General features: G+C 48.4%; 1 protein-coding gene across 1 annotated transcript in view; it reads right to left on the bottom strand.

The window, feature by feature from the left end:
* Nucleotides 1–3,311: 3,311 nt before the first annotated feature.
* Nucleotides 3,312–13,262, bottom strand: part of LASP1 (LIM and SH3 protein 1) — a 58,411-nt gene continuing 48,460 nt past the window's right edge. Inside the window, exons 5-7 of the mRNA XM_006832538.1 lie at nt 7,327–7,477; nt 6,792–6,907; nt 3,312–3,730 (exon numbers count right to left, since the gene is read on the bottom strand). Coding sequence (XP_006832601.1) covers nt 3,557–3,730; nt 6,792–6,907; nt 7,327–7,477 — 441 coding nt within the window. The 3' untranslated portion in view covers nt 3,312–3,556. The remainder of the gene's footprint in view (nt 3,731–6,791; nt 6,908–7,326; nt 7,478–13,262) is intronic.

The raw sequence follows: 13,262 nt of genomic DNA, 5'->3' as shown, positions 1-13,262 counted from the left end.
GTGGAGTGCAGTTCCACATGGAGAACAGTGCCACGTGGAGTGCAGTTCCACGTGGAGAGCAGTGCCACGTGGAGTGCAGTTCCACGTGGAGAGCAGTTCCCCTTGGAGAGCAGTTCCCCATGGAGTACAGTTCCCCTTGGAGTGCAGTTCCACTTGGAGAGCAGTTCCTTGTGGAGTGTAGTTCCTCTTGGAGAGCAGTGCCACGTGGAGTGCAGTTCCACGTGGAGAGCAGTTCCTTGTGGACTACAGTTCCCCATGGAGTGAAGTTCCACGTGGAGAGCAGTGCCACGTGGAGTGCAGTGCAGTGCCACGTGGAGAGCAGTTCTACTCTGTTCACATGGGGTCGCCATGAGTCAGAATTAGCAGCAACCAACAACCACCTGTCCTTATGAATGTCTGAGGAGATAGAAGCGTAAACTATTACAAATCAGTAATAGTAACAGGAGACTGTGGAAGCTCAGGGAAGTTTCTGGGAGTGCTCTGAAGCTGGGCACAGAGGAATGAATGGGCAGTGGGCAGGAGCAGGGTGGTGGGAGGAGGGCTCACAAAAGCTTTAGGGCAAAGAAGGAAAGCTACCCCCCTCCCCCAAACAGGTCAACGCCCCCAAGCAAACAAGACTCCACTCATCCACACCAGCACCTCAGAGCCAGAGAGGAAACCAAGTCAGCAGGTAAAAATTATATTTTTATTTGAGTCACCAGGAGAAAGATTCACTTGTGGTTCAAGTCAAATGTTCAGAATAACAGGCCAGAGAGATTTGATCCCGAGCACAAGCCCACAAGGGAGGGGACCAAAACAGACCAAAAAAAGACAACAACCCCATATAAAAAGATGAATGGATGGCGTCTCACACACAGATGAAATGTTTGGACAGAGGCAAATTTCACATGGTCATTCGTTTCTTTTTAAATACAGGCTTGTGGGGTGGTGTTTTTTTTCCAGCTATTTTAAAAAAAAAAAAGAGGGGGTGGACAAAAGTGCATATGTGAGGGAAAAGAGGCAGAAATTAAGCAATAGAATAGTTTTCCCTGGAGGGACCTGAAGGAGGAAACAGGAAGCAGCGCTGAGAGAATTTACTTTTCTCACCATTGGGCTTCTTTCATTTTATTATTGGTCCACTAAAGTTTTATTCACATTCTAGTTTTGATGCATCTTCTTTCCTGGGTTAGACTGGCTAAAAGACCTCTGGGAAATCTTAAGAAAAGACCAGGGACTCAGCCCAGCCTTCAGGGTTCTGGGCTCTGTTAAGGAAGGAAGGTTCTGGAAGGAAACAAGGACTTCCAGCAGCCCCTGGGTCCCTCAGCACCAGTGTGATGGTCCCTCCTCTCTCTGGGGGTGTATAAAAAAATGTCCCCTCTATTTTTAGGACAGGAGGAGTACAAGGACAGACAGCATGTTTCCAACAGCTGCTTTGCCTTGTTTTGAAAAATTAAGCTGAATGAAAACAGGTTGCTTCCTCCAAGTCCTCCCTTGTGAGGGGAGGTGGAGACCCTCCCACGTACTCACCACTTCCCAACTTCGGGTCCTCTTGACAGATGTCCCTGACCTTTGGTCCCAGAATCCACATTGTGCTTTGAGCTCAAGAGTAAATGGAATGGACCAGCCTTCCTCATGGATCCTAAGACTGCTTCCCCAAAAGATTTCCCTCATCCCCCAGGGTTATCAGGGGCTCCTCCCCGAGCAGTCAACTCCTCAACTCTCAGATTTGAGGAAAATATTCCCAAATCAATGAACAAGCAGTTGATAAAGTACCTGTGATGACTTATTAGCTATGTCCCCCAACACCTTCAGGTCCCTTCCCTCACCAAAGACCCTGCACGGTTGTTGTTAAGTGCCGTCAAGTCAGTTCCGACCCATAGCGAACCCTGTATAGGGTTTCCAAGGAGCGACTGGTGAGCTTGAACCATTGATCTTATAGTTCAAACGACTTTGCAGTCTGATGCATTAACCCACAGCAGCATACCAGGGTACAGGTATGCAAAAGGACAAGATGGGAACTGTGGGGTCCGGTTGGACTCAGGATGATGGTAGCAGGTCGTGGGGAGGGGCAGAAGGGTGACAGAAAAACCCAGAGATGAATAAAGCCAGGCAAGTGTTGTCACAGCCGCCAATGAGCGGAGAGAAGGAGTTGGATATAGCACCATCTTCCCCTTTCTCATCCCGGTGTCTGTGCTTCCAGTTATGTAGCCCTGGGACCCTTTCCCTCTGTTCCAAGGGGGCTTTATGTAAGTGAGGGAGAGGCTTGAGGGGAAAACCCCCAGTGTGAGGCACCCAAGAGGAAAGTAGGAGTTTTCAACCTAAAGAATACAGAAGGAATGCTGCTCCTCAGGCCCTGCCCTCACTGTGGAAATATCAGAAGATGGTTCCAGATACCCTCACAGGTACCCACCTCTACAAACCCCAAGACATATCGGCAGACATACCCCTTTGCACCCCTTTCTTACACTCACACACTGACCTTTCACAGAGACACACACACACACACACACACACACACACACACACACACATACATGCACGCTCCTTCCTCTACACATGCCATGTCCTGAAGACACAGGTTCCTGCTGGCTTTGCAAAGCACCAAATCCATTTGGCTTTGGACCAGGAGGGAAGGCAACAGAAGGCCCTGAGGCATCTTCCCATGAGGAGTAAGGAGGGGCTGCCCACCAAACCCTGAATGGCATGGGCAGAGGTGCCCCAAGCCTTCCTTGTCCCACCCTTTAAGACTAGGGGCTTCTGTCAAGGAAGCAAGGGTCCCTGGAGATTGGGGGTGAGAGGAGGAAAAAAGAGCTGTAGGAGAGAACACCCTGCCCCGCCCTCCTTCCCCACAGCTGTCCCTAAAAGCAAGAAAGGCAAGAACTTGACCCAGTCTGTGCTTCCCAGAGAGTTCTTTGCCTACATCAAGTCTGCGTGGGCTAGAGGGCAATAATCACAGTGTGAGAAGAACACATGGGGAGGGTGGTGATGAACCTCAGGACGGGCACTTTACCCTCCCTCCTTTTGTTGTCCTTGAGAGAGGGAGATGGATCGGGAGGAGGCCCTTGGTGAGCCAGCAGCCCTATCTTTGTGAAGCAGAGGTAAATCTATCACAATGGTCCCAACACAACAGCAGCCCCGTCCACATCCCAGGGGCAAAGGGATGGGGTCCCACTCCCCATAATGCATGGAGCCCCTCCCGCTAGGGAATCACCCCAGTCCTGGAATGTTTGGGTATGTGAGGGGTGGACAGGAGGGTCTGAGGGGCCCAGGTCTGCCTGCCATTCCACCCAGCCCTATAGGCCACGGCCTCCCCAGAGAAGTACACACCTGTTCCATCCAGAGAGAGAAAACCCACAAGTTGGTCAAGAGGAAAACCAGCCAGAGGAAGGAGCCCATGGGAGTGGTAGAACAGGCTTCAGTTAGCAAAAGAAGCTGGAGGGGGTGGGAAGAAACAAGCGGTCGCAGATTTAAAAAAACAGAGACTCCTGGGGGCAGAATGTCGCCTCAGGACGGATGCGATGCTGTGGAATGCACTGAAGACGGAGGGTAGGACAGGGGTGCCACCGGCCGGCCAGGCTCAGATGGCCTCCACATAGTTGGCCGGCAGCATGCCCGTGTCACCGGTGCGCTCCACGGTCCCATACATCCAGCCATCATCAATCTGCTGCACGTTGACAATGGTGTCCCCGTCTTGGAAGGAGACCTCATCCTCGTCAGCTGCACAATAGTCGTAAACAGCGCGGTACCGCTTCTGGAGGGCAAGGTGGGGGACACACAGAGTCAGCCCAGGGCCATGGAGCCATTTCCTTCTGTTGCTCTAGGACCCCAGGTAGAGCCCTGGGTAAGCAGTGAGCCAAGAGTTGGGAGACCAGGGCTGGGCTCTGTCACGAATTTTCTTAGGTTACTTAACTGTTGGGGACTGCAAGCACTGAGATGCTGAGGCCCTGTGTCATGGACGAAAATCCAATACGAAGGCCCCACTCAGGATTGCCAGCCAGGGACCCTGAGGGCCAAGGAAGTGACCTCCTGACGTCCCGGGTTCACATGGACCCTGAGGGCCGAGGAAGTGTCCTCCTGACGTTCTGGGTTCATAGGCTTTTACGAACTCACTGGTGGGCTACCTCTGTATAATTTTCTTTGGTCTTATTATTCATTCTATGCTTCTAACTCCAGTAATTGTAGCTTCTGAGAAAATGGTTTCTTATGTGCCTCTCTTAACGTCTCCACTGTGTTGGCAGTGCGTAGGGTCCTGGGAACAAATCTCTCTGAGGAATAAACTCTGGCCACCTGGCAAGCATGTCCAAACTGTTCTTTATCAAATTATTCAGTTATGTTTGATATTAACTTAATACATGAGCCCGGATACCCAGGGACAAATATTAAAACAAAAACCTCTTCTAAAGCCGAGGCCATAAAAGTTCCAAAGGCCGGTTTGCTGGGATTCCTCGAAGAGGCTCTGGAGACAATCCGCCCAGGGAATTCACTCAAAGTAGATTGGCGAATTCCGGAGTATTGTTAAAGGAATAATAGTGACAACCGCCTCAAATCATCCCCAGGTGTAATCCATTACCCTAGAGGTCCTTCTTCCTCCTGAAAGCCTAAGCCAGGTAGCTGAAACAGCTTGACTCTCTTCAGACCATTTAAATCCTTTTCACCTTTACCCATTAGGAGCTCTGGTAGTGTAGTGGTTACGAATTGGGCTGTGAACCTTAAGGTCAGCGGTTCGAAACTACCAGCCTCTCCGCGGGAGAAAGACGAGGCTTTCTACTCCCGTAAAGATTTACACCCTTGGAAACCCTGTACAGGGTCGCTATGGGTCGGACCCGACTCGATGGCACTTAACAACAACAACAACACCTTTACCCATTAGAGATTAAGCGCTATAGGTATGTTAATTAGCCTTGAGTAGCTTAAGAAACCTCAAGTAGCTGCCTTAGGATTTGAGCCAAAAAAGTAATTTATAACACTTTGCTTGAATTTTTGGAAAATTAAGAATGTTAGATTATTAAGACAATTTGCAATGTATATTTTAGAACTTGTTCCTGTAAATCATTTTGAACGATTAATCACATTTCATTTCTGTACCCTGTGTTAATAATAATCCACTTCTTCCTTTGTGTAAAATCCCTCCCTGAAATAAAAGACGGACGCAGATTGAATCCTGCGTGTATTACTGCCTGCAGGGGCCATGATGCCTGCAATCCAGGGTCTGCCTGCCAGTCTTGCATCCACTCTGATCTCGGGGTGTCTCTTTGTATCTCTCGTTGCGTCTTTGTGTATATTCTTTCTCTATCTCTTTCACCGCCAGATCTCCCTACTTCGTGAACCAAACTTCCCTGTCGAGGCTGGTCCCTGACACTTAACCTCTGTGTGTCACTTTCTAAGCAATGACACTCTTGACAGAATTTTGCAGCTACTAAGAAAGGAAAGAGCTCTGGTAGCATACTGGTCACGAATCGGGCTGCTAACCTCAGGTTGGCAGTTCGAAATCACCAGCTGTTCCACGGGAGAAAGATGAGGCTTTCTACTCCCGTAAAGATTTACAGCCTCGGAAACCCTGTACAGGGTCACTATGAGTCGGAAGCGACTCCACTGTACTTAACAACAGCAACATGAAAGGAAGGTCACCTTGGTTAAGATTCCAGCTTCTAACTGAAAGGTTGGTGGTTTGAACGTTGGAATCCACCAGCAACTGCATGAGAACCTGGAGATCTGCTCCCATAAAAATTACAGCCTAGGAAACCCAACAGGATACTTTACCTTGTCATATAGGACCACTTTGGGTCAATATCAATGAATGGTCCCCAACAACAATAACATGGGCCAGGCACAAGATAAGTGCTGAGGTTATAATCAGTTTTGTCCCACTTCCCAAACACCAATGCAGTCAGGTTCAATGGACATGAAGCCAGGGAAATATTTTTTTAAAAAAGACGAAATGCTCTGTAAGTATTGTTGTTTTTTTGAAGCCTAGCTTCTCTCCCAAGTTCAGGACAGAGAAAAATCTCCCAGTGACACAACATGTATCTAACAGGTTCTACCTTCAAACCTCAAAATAAAAATTCCACTAGGAAATATCTGAGGAGCTCTGATAGTGTAGTGGTTACAAGTCAGGCTGCTAACCCCAAGGTCAGCAGTTCGAAATTACCAGTTGTCCCGCAGGAGAAAAATGAGGCTTTCTGCTCCTATAAAGATTTACAGCCTTGGAAACACTATACAGGGTCGCTATGAGTCAGAACTGACTCCACGGCACACAACCGCCAACCAACCAACAGGAAATATCCGGTAAATGTATGCAGACTTCACACCAGTAGTCTTGAGGTAAGCTTGAGTTTAATGACCCCCAAAACCTCCAGTGTCTTTGGCATTGACTTGTCTCTGGGGTCAGCTCAGTCTTCATGCCCCACCCCTCAACTCATATGTGTGAGGTGGTGAAGTGGGGCAAGCACTTGAGAAACTTCCCCAACCTGCCCCACTCTCTACCCCCAACTGCTGGGACCTAGAGAGGGAAGGTTTCCTCTTGTAGATAAGAACCAGAGATGTGATTTGCCCAAGGTGAATCCCAGGCTGGAACTCAGGGCCCTAATCCCAGGCCAGGGTATGCCCACTCTGCGATCCTTCCTTTCAACTTAAAAAGCTGAGACACCTATTACCTGCTGATGGATAACAGAGCTAGGGTTAAAGGTCAGAAGTCAGGCCTCCTGGGTGGGGTTTCTAAGGAGACTCCTCCTTGAACCGTGTCCAGGATGTCTTCCCTAAGGCCCACCTACCTCTGGCCTCCAGGCTCTCTCCCCATCAGGAGGGCCACTTACCCCGCCCCCGCCTGGGGCACTGCGCTGTATGGAGACTGGGGCTGCAGGTTCCTTGTAGCCACTGTAGGATTGAGCCATCTGCTGCTGCTGCTGCTGTTGCTGGGGCTGTTGGTAAACTGGAAGATGGGCAGAGAGAGGCCTTAGAAATGGCCCTGCCAACCCTCCCTCCATGAAACACCCATCACTTAGCTCCCCCTGTGGTAAGTAAGGCACACCCTGGAAGACTCATCCGGCACCCCTTTGCCCAACCTCCACTTCTTCAAGGCTTACGTCTACAAGCCGTGTACATGACTGCATGTGCTGTGGGTTTTCCAACAAGGACTCTGTCCTTAGCACATAGAACGTTCCAGAGTGAAGCTGTGTCCCCGACCACACTGAGGCTCACCCTTCTGCTCCCCTTAGTCCAGTGCAGGCCAACAGCACATGCCATTAGTAAGATGGGGCCTGCAGGTTCAGAAGCAATGGTCCACCTGCACGTGGACAGGGCTTCTCTCTGATCTTCCTCCCACTCCCTGCCCCACAGGCTGGCCCTCACCTGGGACACTGGTCGGGATGTGGTGCGGCTGCTGCTGCTCCTGGGGCCGCCGGTAGCTGCTGCTGTCCTGGGAATCCCGGCGCTCCGGCTCCATGCCCTCACCTCCACTGGGGCCCATGCGGCTCTTCTCAAACTCCTCATGGTATTTTATCTGTAAAGGCAAAAGGTGCTGGCTGAAGGCTCCTACAGCAAACCAACTCAAGTGCCACTCCTGGCTAGGGGTGGGAGGGACTCCCTGGTGGGGTCTGGACACAGAGAGCTAGCTAATTTGGGCCTCACATCTATCCTCAAAGCCCATAGGGCATTGCTGTGGATATATGGCCAGTGTGCCCCACTGGATGGCAGTTCCTTAGAGGTGGTGAAGGATCCTTATCCTTCTGATCCCCAGACCCAGTTCTGGGCCCCCCCAGGGCACTACATGACCCAAGCATTTGTTAGGGGCTAGATGAATTAAAGGAGCTCTGGTAGCGTAGTGGTTACGAATCGGGCTGCGAACCTTAAGGTCAGCGGTTCGAAACTACCAGCCGCTCCGCGGGAGAAAGATGAGGCTTTCTACTCCCGTAAAGATTTACACCCTCGGAAACCCTGTACAGGGTCGCTATGGGTCGGACCCGACTCGATGGCACTTAACAACAACAACAGATGAATTAAATAGAACTCTGGAGACTTTCCAGAGCTAGGTTTCTCAAAGACTCATCTTTGGACGAATTGCTTCTGAACCACTTGGGTTGCTTGTTAGAATGCAGGTTTCAGGACCTCCACAGAATCTACAGAATCACTGCTGGGATTATGAAATATGCATTATTCAGAATCTTCCTAGGCCAGTGTGAAACAGGCTCAAGTTTAAGAACCAGTGGTCTAGGGCAATGGGTCAAATCTGTCCACTGCCTCTTTGCATAAGGCCCGTGAGCTAAAAAGTATTGTCTACATTGTTCAATGTTAGTGGGGAAACAAAGTAAAATAATATTTTGTGACAAGTGAAATGGCTATGCAATTCAAACTTCAGTGTCCATAAGTAAAGTGGGTTAAATGTTGGGCTGTTAACCACAAGGTTGCCAATTCAAACCCACCAGCCGCTCTGCAGGAGACAGATGAGGCTGTCTGCTCTGGTATGGACTTACAATCTTGAAAACTGAAACCCTCGGGCACAGTTCTACTCTGTCCTATCAGGTCACTGTGAGTAGGAATTCACTAAAGGACAGTGGGTTTAAATAAAGTTTTATTGGAACACAGCCACACACATTTGTTTACCTAGTAGGAATGGCTGCTTTCTTGTAACCACAGAGCTGAGTACTTACAGTACAGACTATATGGCCTCCAAAGCCCAAAATGTTAATGAAAAACATCTGCCAACCTGTTTCCTTACTTGCCCTTCTATTGGTAAATTATTTTTTAGCTTCATCTCCCAAATTATGTACATTTTATATATTGCATATATGTATTAGTTTACAACTATGGCATGTATATTGTTAAACCTATACCAAAGAACGCGAATTAAAAAAATGATGGGATGAAAAAGACTCAGAAAGAGGAATGCTAAGGTTTTCTTCTTGCACCCTCAGTAGGAGATGGGGTGGGCCGAGGGAAGCTGGGGAGAGCAGTCAAGAACAATGTCAGGCTCTGTACTGTATGTACATATGTTGGGCTTGCTGTAGGGGATGAAGAGGAAGTGGGACAGACTGACAAGCAGAATAGCTCCCCCTGCCTAGGGGGAAGTTGGAAAGCAGGACGTAGCAGTCCTCTCCCAGACAGGTCCCGCCCTGAGTCCCAGCACCCCCCCCCCCCAGGTCTTGGGTCATTTGACTGGAATCTCTCTTCTTACTTCCTGTCACCAGAATCCTGTCCTGTGACTCCCAATAGAAAATGATCAGGAGGGGCAGGGAAAGGAGGAGGAGCAAAGCCTTTCTAGAGTGGAAGGAACTAGTGACCCTGTGCCCTGAAGGCCCTGGCCAGGGTCTGATCCAGGACTGTCCAGAGCAGCCCCCTTGGCCATCCACTCCCCATACTTCCTCTGCTGCCTTCTCTTCTCCTTGTCATCCATTGTGCAAGGAGGACAAAAGTTAATGTGTGGCCAGGCAGGGCTTAAAAGCATTAATAGCTGGGCTGGAGGTTCAGGCCCTGGCAGATTGGGAACACCTGCATTGATTTGCTTCTGCCGGCTAAATGTTAAGTGACTCACAGTGACCCTGTATAGGGTTTCCCAGGAGTGGCTGGTGGGTTTGAACCACTGACCCTAATGCTAGCAGTTCAGTGCTTATCCTAAAGAACCAATAGCCGTAACCATATTTCCCTCCGTGGGTTGGGAGAATGTGGGGGAAGGGGGTGCTGCTACAAATCCTAGGACAGAATTGGGGAAGGGTCTGGTCTGCAGGCAGTCTCAAGACCACCTCCCTCCTGTTCCTGCTATTCCTTCATGACCAAGAAAGAACCCAATCCCAAATAGTTAAAGACCTCCAGGAGAGCCTATTCCTGGTGGGAGATAGCCTTGGCAAGCCATCTGCCCCCAACTCCCACTGAGAAAGGCACCAGGTTCTCATACACAATGGACCGATGCTCTACTCAGATCTCTGAGACATTCCAGAAGGTAACTCTCCCCAGCCCTTAGTGACACTCTGTCCACTGGTGTGTGTGTGGGGGGGGGGGGGGGGGGCAATAGGGAAGGGACACCCCTTCTGAGGTTTATCCTCCTCCTTTCTGAGTCACTTCTTAGACTCAGAAGATAACCTGCCCTTCCGACTTTTGTCCGGGGGGCGGGAAAGGTCAGCTTTCTGTGTTTACTTCCGTTAATAAAAAGAGACCATAAGACTGGAATTCTGCGAGGCGGGTGAAAACTTGCACTGAACCATGGGGATTGGAGAGTTAGGTGTCCTGAAGCTGGGATCCAGCTACCTTGGGTGGGTGATAGCCCTTCTTTTTGGCTGTCTGTATAAGTGATGGGGTGACAGGGAATCTGGGGAAAGGGATGTCCAGGCCCCAGCTCCTCCGTGCCAAGGATTCAGGCCTGTGAGGAGCCAAGACCTACCTCTATCTCCCCTTCACTGTCCTACAGACCCAATCCTTAAACATGGGCTACATCCCTCTCCATGGCCCCCAACTTAATATGCCTCATCCCTGAGGTCATGAGCCCTTCACTTGACTCGTATGACCTTAAGCAAGAGTCTGTTCTACCTCCGGGCCTGTTTCCTTATCTAAAATGGTCTTGAGGATCCTGACCAGCTCTAGGAAACTAAGCAAACTCTAGAGCTGAAAGCAAGTAAGCAAGTGTAGATATGAGTGTGTTCCCACAAGGGGCTGATGAAATTGATCTTGCTCCTTAAAAAACCACTATGAGAGGAAACAACAAGGGGCTTCAAAAAGTGCACTGAAAAAATGGAATGAAAAGATAATGAACTTTCTAAAGTCCCCTCATATACATAAAATTAGGGCCAGTTGACGCAGGGGGCCTGAGTTAGTAGAAGCCTGAATCCAAACAACCCTCCTTCCCAACACCACCTGTTATAAATAAATAGTAACTAGATGGAGGATCAGGTGGAAGTGCAGTAAGGAGCTCCGTCACCAACAACACAGAATACCCGACCAAGCAGGCTCAGGGGATGATGCTAGAACTCTGAACCACATATAAAGGAATATTTAGAAGGTTGGAAGGCTTACAGCTAGGGGAATTTGTAGCAGAATCAAGAAATCCATTGCTTTCTAATTCAAGATGCTCAGCTGCTCCTGGAGCCGCCATCTTGGGAGAGACCAAGTGGGGGAAGTATCAGAACAGCCACGAACACCTGACAGAACTGTGGAAATACAGGTGTGGACATTTTTTTTTTTGGTATCTGTTCATTGATCTCTCGCTGTCTGCGACCTCCATTCTGGTGACTAGAGAGGATGCCTGAATGAATGGACACACCCCTGGAGGGTTCTACAACGCATGTGCACAGATCTCCTCGAAATTTAAAGTGACAGTTTCCACTTAAAATCAAACAGCCACCACTCATCTGTCAGTTTGTCGTACTGTGGTGGCTTGTCAGTTGCTGTGATTCTGAAAGCTATGCCACCAGTATTTTAAATACCAGCAGGATCACCCATGGTGGACAGGTTTCAGATGAGCTTCCAGACAAAGGGAAACTAGGAAGAAACAGTGTCGAATTACTTTAGAATCTTTAGTCACTGAAAACCTTATGAATAGCAGAGAAACACTGTCATAGATAGTGCCGGAAAATGAGCCCCCCAGGTTGGAAAGCACTCAAAATGCAACTGGGGAAGAGCTGCCTTCTCAAAGTAGAGTTAACCATGATGACGCAAAAGGAGTAAAGCTTGTGGGAGAAAAGCCCAGGGGACCTTCATTTGCTGATGGGGCACAACTCAAAATGAAGAGAAACAGCTGTAAACATCCACTGAAAATCAGAATATGGAATGTACAAAGTATGAATCTGGGAAAATTGCAAGTTGTCAAAAATGACAAGTTGTCAAAAATGAACGCATAAACATCGATATCTTAGGCATTAGTGAGCTGAAATGGTCTGGTATTGGCCAGTTTGAATCCGATAATGACATGGTTTACTATGCTGGGAATGACAAACTGAAGAGGAATGGTGTTGCATTCATCATCAAAAAGAACATACCCAGATCAGTCATGAGGTACAGTCATGATGTCTGTGATAGGATAATATCCATGCACCTACAGGGAAGCCCAGTTAATACCACTATTATTCAAATTTACGCACCAACCACTAAAGCCAGTTAGGATGAAACAGAAGAATTCTACCAACTTCTTCAATCTGAAATTGATGCAAAATGCAATCAAGATGTACTGATCATTACTGGTGATTGGAATGCAAAGGTTGGGAGCAAAGAGGAAGGATCAGTAGATGGCACCTAACAACAACAACAACAATAACAATCCTTGGAGTTCACAATCACAAAGGCTCTTCTCACATTCTTTCCCTTGATCCTGACAATGTTGTTGTTGTTGTTAGGTGCCATCGAGTTGGTACTGACTCAGCGACCCTATGCACAGCAGAACGAAACACTGCCCCATCCTGGGCCAACCTCACTATTGTTGCCTCGCTTAAGCCCATTGATGCTGCCACTTTGCCAATCCACCTCGCTGGGGGTCTTCCTCTTTTTTCTCTGACCCTCCAATTCTACCAAACATGATACCCTTCTCCAGCAACTGGTCCCTCCTGATATGTCCTAAGTATGAGATGAAGTTTGGCCATCTTGGCCTCCAAGAAGCACTCCGGCTACACTTCTTCCAACACAGATCTGTTGGTTCTTTTGGCAGCCCACAGCACTTTCAATATTCTCCTCCAATACCATAACTCAAATGCATCAATTCTTCTACGGTCTTCTTTATTTACTGTCCAGCTTTCGCATGCATATGAGGTTACTGAAAATACCATGGCTTGGATTAGGCACACCTTAGTTTTCAAGCTGACATCTCTGATCTTCAACACATTAAAAAGATCTTGTGCAGTAGATATGCCTAACGCAATATGTGGTTTGATTTCTTGACTGCTGCTTCCATGAGTATTAATAGTTGATCCAAGAAGAAATGAAGTCCTTGACAAACTTCATTTTTTCTCTTTTGATAAGAATGTTGTTTATTGGTCCAGTGGTGAGAAAAATAAGTCAGACATGCACACTTTAATTCCCATTGTATACAAGAGGAAAATGAGGCTCCGGAGTTAAATATTTCCAGACAAAGCTTTCATAATCAATAGCTGCGGTTGTTAACACAAGGGCAAAGTCACAGTCAGATAGGCCCTGTCCTGTGAACAGGGTTGGAGCAGGGTGACTACAAGCCCAAGTCTGTTCCCTCATTCCTGCTCACACCTATTATTCTTGAATCAATATTAAGAGCACCTCCTTTTATTCTCAAAAGGGATGATAACCATAAGCCCACCCTAATTTGAGAGAGGACGACACCAGACCTGTGAACCCCA

Source organism: Chrysochloris asiatica, unplaced genomic scaffold (assembly GCF_000296735.1).
Source record: "Chrysochloris asiatica unplaced genomic scaffold, ChrAsi1.0 scaffold00007, whole genome shotgun sequence".
Taxonomy (NCBI): Eukaryota; Metazoa; Chordata; class Mammalia; order Afrosoricida; family Chrysochloridae; genus Chrysochloris; species Chrysochloris asiatica.
This window is presented reverse-complemented; position numbering and strand designations above follow the sequence as displayed.